The 20,110-nt window shown below is 42.7% G+C and overlaps 1 protein-coding gene across 9 annotated transcripts in view; it reads left to right on the top strand.

Annotated features, from left to right (window-relative positions):
• The first annotated feature begins 7,301 nt into the window (after window positions 1–7,301).
• Kcne3 (potassium voltage-gated channel subfamily E regulatory subunit 3) overlaps window positions 7,302–20,110 on the top strand; it is a 30,718-nt gene continuing 17,909 nt past the window's right edge. For 2 of the 9 annotated variants that reach the window (XR_006851287.2, XR_006851288.2), the window contains exons 1-2: window positions 7,311–7,462; window positions 12,880–13,029. Coding sequence is in view for 6 of the 9 variants with exons in the window: in XM_046441960.2 (XP_046297916.1) it covers window positions 16,452–16,763 (312 nt within the window). In the remaining 3 variants the exon portion in view is untranslated. Of the gene's footprint in view, window positions 7,463–12,879; window positions 13,030–15,323; window positions 15,382–16,413; window positions 18,403–20,110 lie in introns of those variants that run through there. The other 7 variants (XM_046441960.2, XM_046441958.2, XM_046441959.2 and 4 more) reach the window with 7 other exon arrangements.

Raw genomic sequence — 20,110 nt, 5'->3', positions numbered from 1 at the left:
CAGCTCATTCTTAAATGACTCCAGAGAGAACAAAAATTTACTCAGCACCCATTTATAGTGCCAGATATTAGCTCTCTTAGGTACATTCTCTCATTAGACAGCCTGTCCTGCTCTGGACCAGAGAAAATATTCTGTGTGGTGTAATGGCTGATTTACCTGACCTTCCTGAGACTCACTTCATTACATGAAACAAAGAATGTTACAGCATTTGCCTCAGAGAGTGGTAAAAATTAAGTGACCTAATGACAGGTAAAGCGCAGAGTATCGTGTTGGCATAGAGCAAATGCTCAGTAAATTGTTATCATTATTATTAATATAATCTGTTTTCCATGAATCTCCTTGAAAGAATTATCCTCAGATCACTTAACTGACTCCTCCACCCCCAAGGCAGTAGGGTCCTTAAGAGTAGAGCTGTGGCTGTCCTCTTTCCACTAGTTGTAAATACTGATTAAATGGAATTGAACTATTTAAAGTTTCCCCCCATCCTGCCTACCTGTCTGCACACCAGCCCTGGCTCATGTGTGTCCTATTAGGGGTAGTGGTCACAGCTGAGCATCACACCCTTGGTATAGACAGACCAGTGTGTAGCAAGGCAAAGTGTCATTCTGTGTGCTAGACTTGGGGGCACAAACTGGCACTCGTGGGCTATTGGTGGCCCCAGATGTGTTCTTGAGAATTTATGAATGTGTATCTAATTGTTGTTAACATTTAAGAATGGGCCATCTTCCTGACAATTAGTGAGAAGTGAGAAGTAGGTATAACGATCTCCAGTCGCTGCAGTACCACCCCTTCTTTCTCCTCCAGCCCACTTGTTGACATTGGCTTTCCGACATCTAGAGGCATTTGAGTTGTTGACTCCTGATGTAGACTTTCCCTTATTTTGAGATGCCACAGAGGGTGGACCCTTCTATCACAGCACCTCTGTACTGTTGTCATGAGGAGGCTTTCGGAAGGGCCATGACTTCCAACAGGTATATGAAAAAAATGTTCCACTTCACTAGCAAACAGGGGAATGTAAATCCACACTATAATGAGATTACTACCTCACTCCAGCTGAATGGCTTTTATTGAAAGATAAAAGATAACAGATATTGAGAGGATGTGAAGAAAAGGGAGCCATTACATACATACTGTTGATGGAATATAAATTCATACAACAATATGGAAAACAGTATGGAAGTTTCCCAAAAAATTACAGGATAGAATTACCTGTGATGCAGCAATCCCACTACTAGGTATACATTCAAAGGAATTGAAGTTAGTATACCCAAAAGACATTTGCACTCCATGTTAATTGCAGCACTATTCACAATAGTCAAGAAATAGAAACAACATAAGAATCCATGAACTAGTGAAGAAAATATGATACATACACACACACACAATGGAATATTATTCAGCCCTTAAAAAGAAAGATATCCTGTCATTTGCAACAACATGGATGAACATGGAAAATATTATTTTTAGGTGAAATAATCAGACACAACCACAGAAAAACATACTGCATAATCTTATCTGTATGTGGAATCTAAAAATTGATCTCAGGGAAGTTGAGAGTAGCATAGTAGTTACCAGAGGCTGGGAAGCATAGGGAAAAAGAAGGGTAAGGAGAAGTTGGTCAGCAGATACAGTGTTATAGTTAGATGAGCTCTAGTGTTTTATTTTTACACAGTAGGGTGTTAGTCAATAATATAATGTATATTTCGAGCAATTAGGAGAGAGAAATTTGTTCTCACCACAAAGAAATGATAAATAATAGGTGATGCATATGTTTTTTACTCTGATTTGATTAATGCACGATGTATACACATATCAAAATACCATATCACACCCCCAAAAATGTACAATTATTATGTCAATCAAAAATAAAATGAAAATTGGGCGGGATTGTGGCTCACTTGCCCAGCATGTGTGAAGCACTGGGTTCTACCCACAGCACCACATAAAAATAAATAAAGATAATGTGTCCCTCTACAACTAAAAAAATATTTTAAAAAAGTAAAATGAAAATCTTAAAAATCTACTAAAACAAAGGAGCCATGGCTTACTCGTTCCCATATCTCTGGCTCCTACCTCAGGGCCTGGCACAGAATAGACAGCCGGAAATGTGTGGTAATTATTAATGTTCACCAAATATGTCTGGCTCTCTACCTTTTGGACACATGATAGAATTCTACTTCATGGCCCCCCTTGTGATTGGATAAGGCTAGGTAACTTATTCTGGTTAATGAGTTATAAATGGAGATAGCTTATAACTTCTGAGCTGGAGTATTGAGTAGCTGGGACCAATTTTTCTTTCCCTCTGGAACATAAACCAATAAAATTAAAGGTGGTGACTTTTTTTTTTCTTAAATATTTGTTTTTTTAGTTGTAGTCAGGCACAATACCCTTGTTTTATTTATTTATTTTTATGTGGTGCTAAGGATTGAACCCAGGGCCCCGCATATGCTAGGCAAGAGCTCTACCACAATCCCAGCCCCAAAGGTGGTGACTTCTTCCTGAGGGACTGCAATGAGTAGAGCCTCCTGCTTCTGACAGACACATGTAAGAGTTAACCCACCTAAATGCGGAGGTTAATTATCACAATGTAACTTGCATCCATGTTGTTGCAAATGACAGGATCTCTTTCTTTTTAAAGGCTGAATAATATTCTATTATGTGTATATACCATGTATCTATCCTGATTAATACATTTTTATTAATCGGAACTCTTATATTTGCAAGTATAGAAAACCAACTCAAACATAAAAAAAAAAAACCACTGAGAACAGACAGGGATGGGGAGAGGTTATTGGAAAAGGTTCTGGGGTCTTATGGATTCCAAGGGTAGGGCAGCAGCTGGACTCAAGAATAGGACCAGAGCATGAAGCCCTTTAGGGAACTCAGGGAGTCTTTTCTCTCCTATTTTCTGCTTCATCCCCTCATGCATGCTTCACTCCAGCTTTCTCTACTTCCCAGGTTACGTGATGGAAAATGGCTGCTTCTGCTCCTGCTCCTGTTGTCATCTATGAGTAATGGCATACCACTCAGGAAAATCCCCAGATTTCTGGCTTTAGCAGGTGGGTGGATGGATGCTAGAGGTAATGCTGGAATGGAGAACACCGAATGAAGACCAAGTTGGGAGAGGAAGATGATGAGTTCAGTTTTGATAAATCAAATTTGAGACACTCATTGGAGATCCAAGTGGACAGAGTCAAGAAGCAGGGAGCATGGATCAGGAGTACGGTGTGGATGAGTGAGGGTGATGGCTTAGGTCCGGGATCTCTAGGAGAGAGAAGAGAGCAGATGACTAATAAATGTGAGCCATAGGCTGAGGAGGAGCAGGCCAAGGAGATAGAGAAGTGCCACATTCCTCGTGACAAAAACACTCAGGGTCACTCCAGGAGAACTGGGCCGCGCTAAATAATCACACAAGAGACAGAGAAACCTTTTTCTTTGAGGGTCCTGTGATGGCTCCTCTGACCTTAAGGGTCCGCAAAAAGAGAGAGCCAGCACGTGCTGTCCCTTTTATTGAGGAAAAGCCATTCAAATGAGTCAAGGGGTCAGGTTTCAGGGGGTTGAGTCTAGCTTTGTGATGTCAGCTGTCAGTAGGTTGACTGACATCTAGGAAGGCCACACCCAAAGGCAGAGCAAGAGATGGGGACACACAAAGGGAGTTTCCATGGAACATTCTATCCCAAACAGGGCAAAGGGGTAATATCACAAAAGAACAGGTGAGCATAGCTCAATCCATGGGGCTGCAGGAAGGCATGCCTATGAAGGAAGACACATTCTGTTACTTCCGGGCAGTGGCCACTTCGAATGTGGCCAGATCACTATGAAAGTGACCGGCAGAGCCTCTATCGATCACAGGAAGGAAAATGCTGGTCATTCAGTGTGACGGCCTCCCACAGAGAAGCAGGTAGCACAGAAGTGGGGCAGGGGAACAGAGATTATGTGTCTGTCTCATTCAGCCATCCCACAGCCTGGCAAGGTTGATTGATTGTATGGATGAGAAAACCAACGCTCAGAGGCTAAGTGACGTCCATAATCGTGAAGTTGAGAAGGGGCAGGATTAGTCTCAGGTTCCAGGTCTGGGATCTGAAGAGCAAGTGGGGCTAGCATTCTGGAGGAGTGGAGCCTCCAACAACAGGTGGGCAGGGATGGGGGGATGCAGAGTAGAAGGCCAGAGTTTGGGTAAGCTGGGCCTGTGGCATAGGGTCAGGGCACTGTTTCAGATTCCTGACTCTTCTTCCTGCCAGGATGGATCCCACTCCAGTTTCCCACTGTAGCCCTTCCTCCAGGAAGGAAACTGAGCATTTGAAGGAGGATATTTAACACCCTGGTTCTCCTCCACCATGGAAAAAATCCTCTTCTTGTTTGTTTAGAGTCTTTTCCTCATAAATAAATAGATTGTCTAGGCCCAGTGAACGAGTGCCGAGGGTGAGGACGTGACCAGGTGCAGTTACTGGCTCAAGATGGAGTTCCTTCAGTGAGGCTGGCAGGAAACCAGATAGAACCTGCTCTGGCAGCGTGACCAGGTGCCCCCAGCATTGTATAAGCCTCTCTCTGAATCTTCTGGTGAACATCAGATTTTTGCAATCTAAATCAAAACTTGATTTTTAAACCTATTTTTCGTTTACTGTACTCTACATATTTTTCATACCATACTATAATATTTAAAGTTAAAAGAAAAAATAATCCTTGCATTCATCTAACACATCCTTTGACTTGTGTTTGTTTCCAGTACTTGATCATGGAGAAACATATTTGTATGTACTTTTAATTATTACCTGGTTAAAACCAAATATAAAATTACAAACATTGTCCCACACTGCTTTGTTTTTTATAATTATATATTTCAATGCCTTAATTTTTTTATTTTTGAAAATCTTTGATCAGTTTTTTAAATCTCAGTAATGCACATGGAATAAAATTTAAAAGGTGCAGAGTGGTAGGTTTGAAATATAGGTCTTATTCCTACCCCTTTTCCCTATAAATGAAGTTTCCTTTCCTGGAGGCCTAATGATGATAAAAATCTTCTTTAGAGGTATTTCCTGTATGCATTTTTCTTGTAGTAGCATACTATGTGAACAGTTCTGTACTTCAGCCATTGTTTCAGATCACTACATAAAGAACATCCTCATTCTTTTAACAACTATGAAGTATTCTACTGAGTGATTTACTAGAATTTAATTAGCTAATCCTCAATGAAGACATTTAGGTTATTACAAATCTTTTGCTTCTAGATCAAGGCTGCAATGAGAATCCATACACAAATATGTGCGTGTATTATTTCACACAAGGTGAGTACAGAGGTTGCATTTCTAGAAATGATTTTCCAAGTCAAAGGATATATGTTTTTATTTTAATAGATATTGTTATATTGCCTTCAATAAAAGTTATACAGATTTATACACTTAACAGTTGTGTACAAGTGTTATGGAATTTTAAATACACAAGTCATGGAATTTTCAATTTCCGACATCTTAAATTTTTTTTTGTTACAAAAGTTTTATAAAATAAAAAATTTTAACATAAGCCAAGTGCAGCAGCGCGCATGCCTGTAATCCCAGCCACTCGGGAGGCGGAGGCAGGAGGATAGTGAGTTCAAAGCCAGCCTCAAAAACTTAATGAGGCCCTAAGCAATTTAGTTACTTGAAGTTTGCCAGAAAGCTGGACAGCCTCATGTTAAACATGAAATACAAAGGATTCATTAGGTGAGAGATTTGACTAGAAAACTGTAAGAGTCCTTCAACTTAGGTTCTGTCACTAAATGACTCTAGCACTCTAAGTTGGTAAGAATTTAAAACTATAACTCTAAAATTGTATTAAAATAGGAGACAATCTCTGTCTTAAAGAACTAACCATCTAGTAGCTGAGGAGGAGAAATAGTTACTTTCACTAACTATAATAAGTAGTATTAAGGAATGACTGCAAGTCCTGGACAGGATCTGGGAGGGAGACCCCACTGAGCAGAGCTATTTCCTCAAGGCTAGTCTCAAACACCATTTGCATCAGAGTGTTTGGGAATCTTGTTAAAAATGCTGATTTCTGGGCTGTACTCCAGATCTGCTGAATTGGAATCTCTGGAGTAGAGCCCAAAAGTCTATTGAGGGGCTGTGGCTGTGGCTTAGCGGCAGAGTGCTTGCCTGGCATGTGTGAGGCACTGGGTTTGATCTTCAGCACCACATAAAAATAAACAAATAAAATAAAGGCATTCTGTCCATCTACAACTACAATAAATAAATAAATAAGTCTACTGTGTTAAAAACAAGTTCTCCGGTTGATTTTTAGGCAAACTGAAAATTGAGACTGCACAGCTAGGTGGTCAGGATGACTTCTCTGAGCAGAGATCGCCAGACTGAGAAGGAATAGCTGGGTCAAAACATGTGACCACAGAAACAACCCAGAAATCAATGTGTTTTGATGGAGATTAGAGATTTTGTACAAAATGTCCACCATGTGGTAGGTCTTTTTTAAATGATAGCATTTCTTAGATACTATATCTTGAGATTCTGTGAACTGCAGATATCCTAGAGCAGATCTTTGCAAAGGCTGAGTTTGTTACTAATTATTGCAAGGCCTTGGTCTGGTATTGAGGATTTAGATAGGCTCCTTACAGAGTCCCTGAAAGGTTGTTCCTTGTTTCTGTCCATTCCCCCTCTGTTAGCTTTCTGGCCTTCATTTCTGACTGTCCCTGACTGCTGCTTTTTTTGGAGACTGCAATGTCACCAATAATATTTGAATGAGGACCTGATGGCTGGAAAATGAAGAGTGTTCTGGGACAGAGACAGGTTGATGTGCCAAACACAAGCTGGTCAGGCTTGAGGGACCTACTGAAACTTTGGCTGCAGGAGAAACCTGCTGGGGCTAGGGAGAGGGATGTAGTGGATTCTGAGTCTGAATTCTGCCACTGACTTGCTTGATGAGCATGAGCAAGTCCACTTCCCAATTTGGGGGTCTGTATCCTGTCTGGAAAAAAGGATTTGTGTTACAATCAGGTGTTTTCTCAGTGACCCTCCAGTTTTCATATTTTGTACTTCCTGAGAACTCGTTTGATCCTACCATAAGACTGTGAAGAACATATGCAGGAACCATACCCACTTCACAGACAGGAAGCCAAGGTTCAGCAAGGAGCAGTAACTTGCCTATCACAATACAGACACGGAATTCGGCCTCAGGTCCAGGAAACGGTACGGGGACGGAAGGTCCGATCCCACAGCAGGGTGAGGCTAAGGAGCTGGGCGGAGGCGCCTGAAGCCAACCCCGGGAAAAGTGGGTGTGCTAAGATCGGGCGGGGTCAGGGGAGGAGACACCCTGGGGAAGGGAAAAGGGAGCTGAGCGCGGGTTGGAGCGCAGAGCCCCGAGGGCGCAGGACAGTGCTGGGGGCTGTCGGAGCGCACCTGGAGGGGGCAGAACTCTCACCAAGAGCGGAGGGCGCCTCATCCAACGTGCGCCCTTGGGTCTTTGCCAGAGACAGGTAAGGCGCACTCTCAGGGCTGGGAAAGCTGAGCTGCAGCTGGAGATTTAAAAAAAAAAAAAAAAAAAAAAAAAAAGCGAGATCTTTGGGCCTCTCTTCCTTGGGCCAAAACACGTTCTCCTTGAGAGTGCGGACCCAGCAAGGGTTGCAGCTTAAGTACCAAGCAGATCCTCCCGGGGCAGAGAGCAGATATTCGCGGCATGAGGAGCTGGACACCTTGCATACTAATGCTAAGCCAGCGCGTGTGTGTGTGTGTGTGTGTGAAAGAGAGAGGGAGGGAGGAGTGTGTGTGTGTGTGTGTGTGTGTGTGTGAGGGGGGAGGGGTGGGGGCGGAGGGGTGGACTTGCACCCATGCTCCCAGGCCCCCCAGAGGGTGGCATAAAAGCTCCTCCATGCCTATAGGAATGCAAGCAAATACCTGGTCCGCAGCTCCTGTACACGAGGAACTCCATTCCAGCGGTCAGTGTTTCCCCCTTGGCCAGAACTGCTGGCTTTGCAGAGTTGACTTACTCATTCTCTACTTGGTTGTGTGTCTTACCCTGACCAACCCAGTACCTGGGAAAGCATGGGGACTCCCAGAGGCTTCTGCTGCTGCTAGTAACCTTAAGGATTAGTCTGGTGGTCCAGAGATCTGGGTTTCAGTGAGCAGGTTGTGTTGCCTGCTCTGTGCCTTGTGCTTTCTTATCCTGGTTCACCACCAGTAAAATGGGTCTTGTGCTCCTATTGCCTAGTACCCAAGGGACATGAGGGGAAGGGGGGCCTGGACCTGGAATCTCTTATCTAGTAAGTAAGTATTAAAGCTCAGCCCTAGCATGAGAGCCCACTGAGAGTATCTTCTCTTAATCCCCCTCTCAACTCCCCTGGGCAACATGATTAACTTACGGTCACACCTGGATCCAAAGAGAATTAGAACCAAGTTTCTTCACTCCTACTCCAGGGCTCTCTCCACAATCTCCTACAAAGGGATATTGTAAGGGTAGAAACTCATTATCTCCTGGCATCCGGCCACTTTGCCAGTTCCAAATGGAGGAGGTAACATGCTAGAGGCACGGAAACTGCTTTCAGATTTTCTTGACTCCTGGGGATGAAAACCAACAACACATTCTCCATCCTTCTCACTTCACTCTTCTCAAAGTATATTCCTACTCATAAACTTAATGTGTGGGTGCTCCAAATTCCTTCTAAGAGGAAGACAAGAAAACCCATCTTACTAAGGAGGAAAACAAGGCTGAGGGGAGAAGGTTCTTAACACATGGCTAGACGTGTTGGAAAATGGAGGCAGAAACCCAGGTCTATTGATTTCCAAGACTTACAGAATGGTGCCTTCAAATGGTCAGGGACTACAAGAATGATCAGAGAGGGTGGGAAACAAGGATGGGTCTGAAGGAGGTAAGCATTTCTGAAAATCCTGAAGAGTAATAAGAGCCCCCGGCTGATTCTGAGGGTAAAAGAGCCAGAGTGGGGAGAGGTGGCATTGAGATGGCTGGTCTAACTAATATGGGGGAGGGGGAGAGTTGGAGACAAACAGTGTGACCAGGCTGCCCAGTAATATTCTCCTATGTTTACAGTTTCTAAAACACTTTCCTATCTGTTGTCTCCTTCAGTTTTCATGTGTGGTAAGCAGGGCAGGGATAATTATTCCCATTTTATAGATGTGGTTCAAAGGAAATAAATGTGGTCCTCAAGGTCACAAAACTAAACATGGAGCCAAGATTGGAATCTGAAAGGCACCCTTGAAAGGAAAGATCAGAAGCCAAGAATGAGACCTGGATTAAGTGTGTGTGCTTTGTAGTGGGTGTGTAGAGCCACACCCTTCGTAGGTATACAGGGAAGAAGACTGCAAAACCACTGCTTGTGTTTGGGGCCCAAGAATGTTTGCTATTTGGATTAAATGGGGTTCAGGTGCAGGAAGTGTCTGAACTTCCAAAGGACTCTCAGAATTCCTCCTCCCCTAATTAGCCCCACCTGATAAAGGCGGCTTCTTTTCTTTGAACCTTCTCTTTCCCAGACTAAATGAACAATCTGTTTTTGCCAGTCCTTGATGTTGGTTCTCTTTTTAAAAAAAGTATTATAAGCTGTTTACATGATACAGAGAGAGAGAGTGTGAGTGTGTGCGAGGCTGTGTGTCCTGGAGGAGGGATGCCTGCATAGAGGAGGTATTGATTCATTTATTCCTGAGTGCCAGCTGTGTCCTCAGGCGTGGGGAATAAAGTTATGTATGAGGCAGAAATTCTGGCCCTCAACACCTCACAGCACCTGCACACACACACACACACACAGTTTCATTACAGCACAGTATGCTTTGTGCAAAGCAATTTGGGAATAGATAAGAGGGAGAGAATAACTGTCTAGGGAGTAGGGAAGGAGGTGTCTCAGGGAAGGATCTAAAGAGTTGACATTGAAGCTGGATCCTGAAGGGTGATGAGTAGGCGTTTGCTGAGGGGAAGGAAATTCCTGCTAAGAAAACAGCATAATCAAAGGCAGGAGGTGTGCCAGTGCAAGGAATGCTTAGAGAATGGGTACAAGGCACTGGGAAAACTGTAGGGTGATGGAGCCCGTGTCGGTGTCTTATCCAAAGAAGTTTGAATGATAATCAGAAGAGTTTAGACCCTACTTTATAGGAAGCAGGGAACTTATGGTGGAAATATCTGTGGAAGGAGAGTAGGAATATCTGATTTTTGGTCCCATCCCTGCCTCTACCAGGCGTAAGACCTTGAGCAAGTGATTCCTCGAGGTATGGATGGTTGAAAGAGGGTGCATACTTACAACCTAGTCATTAAAATCCCTTCCAGCTCAGATTCCATTCCTGTGTCTCTTCCCAACTAGATGTTAAGGTCCACCCTTAAACTCTTCTCCGGCTCCGCAGGCTTTCCAGTCTACAGCAGTGACAAGACCATCAAAATGACAGTGGCAACACTGTACACCTCAGGAGTTATCTTTGGATCTCCTATTTGCTTTATGTCACTTTTTCTATCTGCCTCTCTTTACCTCAACTCCAGGGCCTTAAGACACTCATCCAGAAAGAGTAGTTGAAACAAAGCAACGGGGAACTAAAGGAACCAATGGTGGAGTTTCACTTTTCCCCAGAGAAACCTGAAAGAAAATGTCACTAAGTTTATCCTTCATATCACACTTGTACCCCAAACCCCAAATTAGAGGCTGGTGAGTTCAAGTCAAATACTTTTTTTTTAAAGAGAGAGAGAGGGAGAATTTTTTAATATTTTTCAGTTTCAGTGGACACAACATCTTTATTTTATTTTTATGTGGTGCTGGGGATCGAACCCAGCACCCCGCGCATGCCAGGCGAGCGCGCTATGGCTTGAGCCACATCCCTAGCCCTCAAGTCAAATACTTTTACAGAGGACTTGTTTATGTGATGGAAATAGCAGGAGCACAGTGTAGACAGAGAGTGCTTGGGAGTCAGGAGTAGGTCTAGGGCAGAGCAGCCATGGGAAATGAGACCACAGAGGAAGGCTAGCTGTCTTTCAAAACCTACCAACTCCCCCCTTACTGGATCCTTGACTAAGATTGGCAAGAATATGTAGTATAGGAAAAGGTAGTGATAATAGAATAGGGGAGGATGCCCCATGCCTTGAGGAGGCAGTGTTTGGTGTAATATCCAGCTAAGATGCAAGGGAACACTGTCATCTGAAGTAGAAAAACAGCCCAACAAAGACCTGGGTTCTCATCCAAGTTCTGCCACTCACTGGCCATTTCATTTTGGACTAGTTACTTCCCCTTTCTGAGCATCAGTCTCCCCAACCACAGAAATGGAGACTTGGGCCTAGAATTTAGACTGGAGATGGTCTTTAAAATACCTTTCAGCTTGCTCAGGAACTTTTAAAAATCTTTCTTCTAAACTGGTCCATCTTGGGAGCTTGGTGATCCATTGATGCTCTCTTAGAGAGGGAAGCCAAAGAGCACAGGAAAGAGAAGCAAAATGCCCAGTGTTGCTGACTGCCAATACCCAACCTGAAATCAAAGGCAGGTCATAGAGAACCAACCTGTCCCTTCATTAGCTCTCTGCCTCTCCTGACTGAAACAGGATGCCCTTGTACCCAGGCCCTCATCCCCATCCAAATCCATGGCCTATGGCCTCTTTGCTCCTCCCATCAGAACCACAAATACCTGAGTTTATCCACAGAAACCCTAGCAGGAGAGCCTGATGATGAATCTTCACACCTTTCAGTGAACCCCACCTCAGAGCCCACCCTGTCCTCCACACTGTACCATCCACCACTTTGCACACAGTATGTCTCCTCCCCATGCTAGACCACTTATCAGCAGGTGGGCTGCTAAGAGGGAAAATGAACAAGTCAATTGATTTGGTTCTTAGCTTATCTAGATTGGAATGAATATTAGGTGTAAGTTGGTCCCAGGGCTCAGGAGTGACTTTTTTTAAAAAATATTTTTTTGAGTTGCCAGTGGACCTTTGTTTTATCTATATGTGGTGCTGAGAATCAAACCCCATGCCTCACACATGCTAGGCAAGCACTCTACCACTGAGCCACAGCCACAACCCTCAGTAGTATCTTAACCTGAGGAAAACATCTGCAGTCTTCTCTATCTTGGGAATTGAGGGGCTCTAAAAAACCATCAAAGTGCCTCTCCCACCAGTCTAACCAGTCTCCCAAGATCTCACAGCCTGGTTTGTGATCTGTACTGTCACAGGATGTTAGAGCTGATCAGATCCCTTCATTTTACAGAGGCCGATAGAAGCTGAGAGGGAAAAAAAAAAAGGAAGTCATATGCCCAAAGTCACACAAGTAGCAGCTGAGCCAAGGCATTTCTCTCATGAAATGAGGACACTTAGACTAGATGGACTTTGAAGGCCCTTCCAGCCTCTTCTTCATAAAAATAAAACGTCCGTCAGTATCTGGGGAGTGTCTGGTTCCAATGCTTCATAATATTCTGCTTTAATTTTCCCAAGAAAAGTGTGCACAAATAATGTTAATTGTGAGACAATTGAATGTATTTGGACCCTGTCTGTCTAAATAGATTTGATCAGTAGCACATCATTTGTTATTACATAACTACTATTCTACCACTTGCATCACTCCCTTGGGATTCTAAAAGTCTCTTGGGTAGGAGGATGTTTTAAGCTGCACCATTAGCTGATCCCACAGCAGGAGTCCATATATTAAACTGGGGCTTTTCATGAAGTCATGCAGTTAAGACATTGTGAGTCTGGAGCTGGGAGACAGCAATCTGGTGCCTCTTGGCCACTGCATAGTTCCTGTAAGTACAGCCCTAGGCAGGCCTGACCCAGCTGCTGCAGGAAGGGGAGGAGAACTAGAAGGGGGTCTGAGCCCACAGAAAGACTATTGCACAACCCTCAGGAACTGGCCTTGAGTGATCCACCCTGGTTCTGAAGTTTGTTCTGTGTGTCTGGTTTCTTCTTCCTTCCCATTTTCCAGCTCTGGCCCCTTCTAGTGCCTAAAGTCAATACTGAGACCCCAGACATGTCCAGAGACATCCTGAAGAGACTGAGCAATTAAGGAGCCTTAAGGTATCCACAAGGAGATTCCTGAAGCCATCTCAGAGTCAGAGAGTTTGCCTGCCGTTTGGTGAGTTTTCTAGATTGAGGTTACCTTCCCTCTAGCCGTCATTTAAAGCCCCTTTCCAAGGATACCTAAGAAAATTAACAATAGTGTCTGCCCTGGAAAGGAGCCCTGGATGACCAGGAATAGAGAGAGTTTACCTTCATATATGTACTGCTTTTATTTAAAAAAATATATATATGTATTTGTTTCTAAAAAAATTGAGTTATATTCAACATAATAAAAATATATGCTTATAGCAAGCCTTTAGGGAAGCCAGGGCAGGGGTGATAATCTTTTTTGATTGTTTTAACTATGGTAAAAAAACACATAATACAAAATTTGCCATCTTAACCATTTAAGTATTGGATAATGTTAACTATTTTCATATCATTGTGCTATAGATCTCTAGAACTTTTCCATCTTGCAAAACTAACATTCTGTGCCCATTCTATAACAACTCCCAATGATGGTCTATTTTGATAGATAAGAAGACTGAAGGCTAAACAGGGAATACTTCCCTTAAAGTATGCTCCTCTAGACACAAATGCTGTCTATTGTCTACCTGTAAACTTGTCTGAGGTCTCTTCCTCCTTCAACCCACATTTAGCCCTTCCATCCTCCAGACAACTGTCACATCTCCACATCTGTTCCTGCCCCAGCCCAGTCATCCCTTCTGTCCTCACCCAGGACTCAGCATCTTACCCCTAAACAATTTCAACACCCTTATCACTAGACCTCCTGCCTCAATTCTTGTCCCTTCCAGTCCACATAGCAACCAGAGCATCTTTTCTCAGTATAGATCTGATCATTTTATCTTCTTTCAAAGGATAAAATGTGAGTTTGCCTGCCATTTAGTGAGTTTTCTAGATTGAGGTCTCTCCTACGATTGCTTTTTTTCTTTCTTCTTCATCTTTTCTTCTTACAATCCTACTACAGGATAAAGTCCAACTCTGTAGCATGTCACTCACAGTCCTTCATGGTCTGGCTCCTGTCGGTTTCTCCTGTCCCACATCCTGTTTTGCCCTCCATGACTTTATGCTCTAACCTCATCATGTTACTTTCCATGCATCTAAACATTTTATGCACTTTCTCATTAATGTACTTTGTTCAACCCTTTCCTTCTCTTGTCTTCTCTACCTCCTAAAAATCTTTCAAAGTCCAGTTGAAATGCTTCCCACACTGTGAATGTTCTCTGAGCCCTGATCAAAATTCATTACTTCTTTTAAGCCTCAGTAGCTCCTGGTTTGACCCCAATCATTTAAAACTGGAGATGAGCCTCTGAGTGCAGGGACTAGGTTCAAGTCTCCCTGAGGTCCCAGCATAGGACCTGGCCTAGAAAAAGGATGACTTGCTAAGTGATTCATTGAGTCATTCATTTCATTGTGATGCTCCTCCATGCCACTGGCACATGCAAGCAAAGACACAGATTTCTTGCCTGTCAAGAGTAGTAGGTGAGAATCTATGTCTCCTAGATCTTAACTGAGTGAGCCCTTGATCTTTTCCCCCTCCTCCATCCAGATAAGACAGCACAAGTACTAGATGGCAGAGGGTCCCAAAGCCCTTGCATGAATGAAGTGTGGGCTAGTCCTGGGAGACTGATTCTTCCTCCCAACTTATGCATTCAAAGAACCACTGATCAATATTTATCATATTTTCTGGGAGGGAGACCTTGCAGTTAATTATCATTATTTGGTTTATTGATAGCTCTACCTACATGAAGGAGGGCTTTGGAACTAGTGAGTGAATTATGGGTGTTTGAGCTATAAAGTCCTAAGAGTAGACATATTTACAGGAAACTGCTGAGAGGAGAATACCCATCCAGTCCCCTGGTAAAAAAGAACACCAAATGAGTCTCAGGGTAGTCTCCTAGACTTGGGGGGAGATATAGTCCTGCTAAATAGGACCATGTGGCCTGATATGCTTATGAAAAACAAGAGTACAGCCACTGGCTGGGGTTGTGGCTCAGCAGTAGAGCACTCGCCTAGCACGTGTGAAGCACTGGGTTTAATCCTCAGCACCACATAAAAATAAATACATAAAATTAAGGTATTGTGTCTAATTACACTGAAAAAAAGAAAGGAAGAAAGAAAAAAAGAGTACAGCCACAAATTGCCTTATATGTAAATGGTGGGGGAAGGGAAAGCTGAGCTGGTAAACTTATGGAATATGGTTGAGGGGTGGGAGCCCTGGATGAAGGCTTCCTGATGGAAGTAAGTGTGAAACCTAGTTAATGGGAATGGCATGTTTTTTTGTTTGTTTGTTTTTTGTTTAGAGACAGGATGCAAAGTTGTCTTAGGATTTTTTTTTTTTTGTAATAGACTAAGGATTTCTGAGAAGAAGGAAAGGGAAAATTTATTATCACCTAATGTAAACAAGGTATGTAATGCCTTTGTTTTAGGAGGCAGGATAGTTGAGGTGCTGCAGGTAAACCCCAAACCAGACTGAACATTTTACTCCCTTCACAGCTGGATCTGTTCTCCTTTTCTCCAGTGCCTGAAGGGATCATTAACCTTCTTTCTCCTCTTCCAGTCCCATCTTTTCCAAAACAATTTCCCCAAAGAGCTAGGAATACCTAGTATTTGGCACCAAGGATTCTTTTTTTTTTAAAATTTTAATATTTATTTATTTTTTTTAGTTCTTGGCGGACACAATATCTTTGTTTGTATGTGGTGCTGAGGATCGAACACGGGCCGCACGCATGCCAGGCGAGCGCGCTACCGCTTGAGCCACATCCCCAGCCCGCACCAAGGATTCTCGAGAGGTCCCATGAGCCAGTCTTTGGTTCCAAATAGGTGAAATCTAAGCCATCTAAGTATCTTTAAATGGCATCTATGCATTATATAAAAAGAACTGTTCTGAAGGAGAGTTCTGATGCCTATCTTCTAATGGTTCCACATGGTCCCATGGAGAGCTGGGACGGGACCTGAAGGAACTCTAAGTTGGTCTTGCAAGAGTGAGACTTTATCTCGGCCATACCTCTCAGTCTCTGTGATCATGGACAAGCTACTTATTTGTTGTGGGCTTTAGTTTCCCTGTGCATAAAATGGAAGGAGCTATATTAAATAATTCTAGGGCCCTTCTAGCCTAAAGCTCAGTGACATATGGGATAAAAGAAACAAGTGAAATTAATGTGGGTTACAATGGTCCAGGAAGGTTTTATTCTACAGGTATTTACTGGAGCACTATGAAGTACTGTCACAAGTACTGTCACTACCTATATCAGTAGATAAACAGATATAGTTCCTGCATTTATTGAGCTTGTGATGTAGTGGAAAAGACAGACAAGTAAGCAAATAGTGAGAGTACACTGTAATGTTAGGATTCTAGCTGAGATCTGAAAAGTGGGGAAGTCACTCAAGCTGAAGGTAATAGAAGCCATCCTCTCCCTCTTTTCTCTCACCATCATAGCATCCTGTGATTCTCCCCCAGCCTCAATTTCTGTTGCTATGGAGACTACCAATGGGACTGAGACGTGGTATGAGAGCCTGCATGCTGTGCTGAAGGCCTTAAATGCTACTCTTCACAGCAACTTGCTTTGCCGGCCAGGACCAGGACCAGGGTCAGATAACCAGACTGAGGAGCGGCTGCTCAACCTCCCTGGCCGTGATGACAACTCCTACATGTATATTCTCTTTGTCATGTTCCTGTTTGCTGTTACTGTAGGCAGCCTCATCCTGGGATACACCCGTTCTCGCAAAGTGGACAAGCGTAGTGACCCCTATCATGTATACATCAAGAATCGTGTGTCTATGATCTGACACAAAGGGGCTGGGGATGGTAGATATTAAGACACTTGAGGATTGTCTTCTGGAACCTCCAGAACTCAGCTATGGACCACATCAGCCTTCACTGTCTCTATAAAGTCAACAAGAAACAGGGCTAAGGGAGGTCGTCAATGGGGTGTGAGAGGAGGGGCTACCAGGCCTGGGCCTTGTGGATAAAACTTTTTCCAGGCAAAGACAGACTTTATATAACAGTGTGAGCCCATGAACAAACACAGAACAGTACAAAAAAGATAATGACCAATGATTGGTCAAGTGGCAGGAGTACTTGGGGGATGGGGTTGTAAAGAAGGAGAAGTTGTAGCAAAGGGAAATGAACAGGAAGATGCTCTGGAGACATTTTTTAATGTGTTATCTTCAATATCCATGAGATGCAGTAATGATTATCCCATATCGTGGACAGGAAGTCTGAGTAAATTTACTTATTTATGTTAGTTCACATTTCTGGGTGGTTTTTAAAACACACACAGTTAACATTTGTGGTTTTACCTTTTCTACCCTGCACAAAAAGCAGGCAAAGTGCCATGCTGCCCATTTGGGCCAGAGAGGTACCATGACTGGGAACCACAGAGCTCTGGTCTCCTTGCCTAGCACTTCAAAACTCTGTGTCACACTGGAGTGGACCCAAGCCTGAAGCCTATACAATTCTGGGGATTCTCTTTAAGAAAACGAATCAGCGAGGCCCTAAACAACTTAATAAGAGCCTGTCTCACAATAAAAAATAAAAAAGGACTAGGGATGTGGGTGTGGCCCCTGGCTCAGTGGTAAAACACTCTAGAGGTCATTACCTGGTACAATAAAAAGAGAGAAGAAAGGAAAATTCAGAAGTACCTTACTTTAGTAAAGATTACAAAAATGTAACACCATATCTCCAGTCATGGGACCTTCACTACATCTAAAGCAGCCTCTTCTGCTTTGATTACATTCTGTGACATATCTTCTGATACTAAGTTGGAATGCTCTTCTAGAACATTATTATCACACCTATGAGATTATCATATTAACAGATTCAGAGTGTGGTTCAACAGGAGAACTAGCCCTGTTTCTGCCACTAATATGGTAAATGACCTTAGGCTGGTCATTTTTCTCTCTAGTCCCTTTTCTCTCTGGTCCTTTTTCTTCTTCAGCACCATGTAATAATTAAACTCGAAAGTCTCCAAGGAACCCATGAGTTCTGTCCTAGGCTTCATATGCATTCAGTTGAACCATGTAAAATCGCTGTGTTTTTATAGGACAAAAATTGCCAAATATCAGTAATTTCATGTAGTTCAATCTAATTTGTACAATATGGTGAGTGAATTATTTAAAAGCTATTTGCCCTGAATCCCTGACTGGAGCTGCCCACCATTCTGTCTGTCTGATTTCAATTTAAGGGATCTCTATGCGGTACCCAGCAGGCCCCACTGAAACATACATATTTGTGTATAGCAAAACTCTGAAAGACTATTTTGATCTCTGAGGAATAGGATTATGTATGGTTTTTCCCTTTCTACTTTATAATTGAATATATAATACTTGACTTATTTGACCATAAGTATGTTACTTATGTAACAAGTGGGAGAGGAGCTACTTCTACTTTGAAAAAATAAAAATAAATGCCTTTGTGTTTCTTGAATGGAAGCTTAAGGATGCATTCTCTCCCACAAGCAGTTGGTGAACTACCTGCAAATCTGTGTTGAGCCCCTTTTGTGTTCAAGCCTTCCTTTATTTCTTCTTGAGGGAGAAAGTGGAGACTTTCTTAAGGAGATGTGCCCTATGGAAAGAACAGATTCTGAAATATACAGCTTATAGGGCTTTAGAGACTGCCCAGCTCAAACTCCCAAATAAAATATGGAGAACAATAGAGTGTAAGAATGAATGGCCAAGGGAGAGTGCTGTAAGGGTTTTGAGAAATGAGATTTAGTAGCTCTAAAAGAGTCATTGACTGGGCTTTGAAAGATAGGACAGATCTAAGTGAGCAAAGGGAATGAAGGGAATAAGGCAAAGCAAGCTTGTTGAGAAAAGTGTGAGAAATAGCTTCCTGGAGAGACAGAGCAGCAAGCAGGCCTGGGATGGCTCCTCTAAGACTTCAGAGTCCCCATTTGTAGGAGAGGTTCTCCCTCACACACTTTTCACACTCACAGAGCTTAATAATAAAATAACTCAAATGCTTTTGCTTGCATATTTTAGAAGCCCAATGTAAATTAGCATAAGCACAAAAGGGGATTTATGAGAGGTCTGGGGTAGCTTCTAAGTTCAAAAGAAGAGCTACAGATAATATGGCAAATCTAGGGAGCTCTCAGGGCCTTAGAATTAATTATCTATCTGAATTCACAAAGTAGATGATGAGTGTATTACATTACTGAGAGTTGGATTAAATAAAATTCTAGTATTTTAAAGGGTTATATTTAAACTTTTTAATGTGCTGTGATGTAGGCATTGCTCTCTCAGCCCTCCCTTATATCTGTGCCAGCCTGTCTGAAAGCTCTGTTCCAATCATCTCCCTCAGCCCATCAGATCTTTGTATAGGTTCTGCCCTCTGCTGGTCAAATGCCATCACATCACCTTGAACCCTCAAAGCAAAACTTAAATAATCATTCATTCAACACATTACTTACTGAGTGCACACTATGTGAAAGTACTCACCTGGATGTACTTGGGATACACAAGTAAACAAAAACAAAAACAAAAAAAAAAAAAGAAAAAAGAAAAGAAAAAGAAATTCCCGCTCTCAAACTTCCAAGAGAATGTACTACATGTCAGGCACTGGACTAAGTAAGCATTTACCTCAGAATGACCCTATGTTGCAGGTATTTCTTACAATTACTTCAAAAGAACCCACTTTTTTTTATCTAGTTCCTTAGTACACACACATGAGCTAATTTAGATCCTGTGATGCTCACAGCCCAGAGTGGATCTGAAATTCCCCAGAAATTAATAAAAACATGATTTGGGAAAATAGAGCAGAGTATTAACATGTGGCCTGATGCTGGGTTCCCTATAAGCAGAACCTGAGACAGGCATTCAGTGATGAGGAAAAACCTGCAAGTGAGAGACTGAAGTAGTTAGGAAAGGAAAAGAGCCAAACAAAGTGTTTCAGTTTATGTCTAATCTTAGTCTGATCCATAGGGGCACTGTGACATATGGTTGGGACATAAACCACTTGGCAGAATGTATACATCTTTGAGGCAAAGGAAACTGTATCAGTCATTGTTGTGAGCCATCTTGTGGAGGTGGAGGGACTGGAGGAAGGTTGCAAGGAGGTTCCCTTCAGCAGAGGGCAATTCTGTAGAGAAGGGAGGCAAAAAAAAAAAGTAGGAAGATGACTCTGCTCTACTCAATTA

Source organism: Marmota monax, unplaced genomic scaffold, assembly GCF_021218885.2.
Source record: "Marmota monax isolate L192 unplaced genomic scaffold, Marmota_monax_Labrador192_F-V1.1 WCK01_AAM20220418_F8-fsc00068, whole genome shotgun sequence".
NCBI classification, from domain to species: domain Eukaryota; kingdom Metazoa; phylum Chordata; class Mammalia; order Rodentia; family Sciuridae; genus Marmota; species Marmota monax.
Note: the sequence above shows the minus strand (reverse complement) of the source record. Positions and strands in the feature narration are given on the sequence as shown.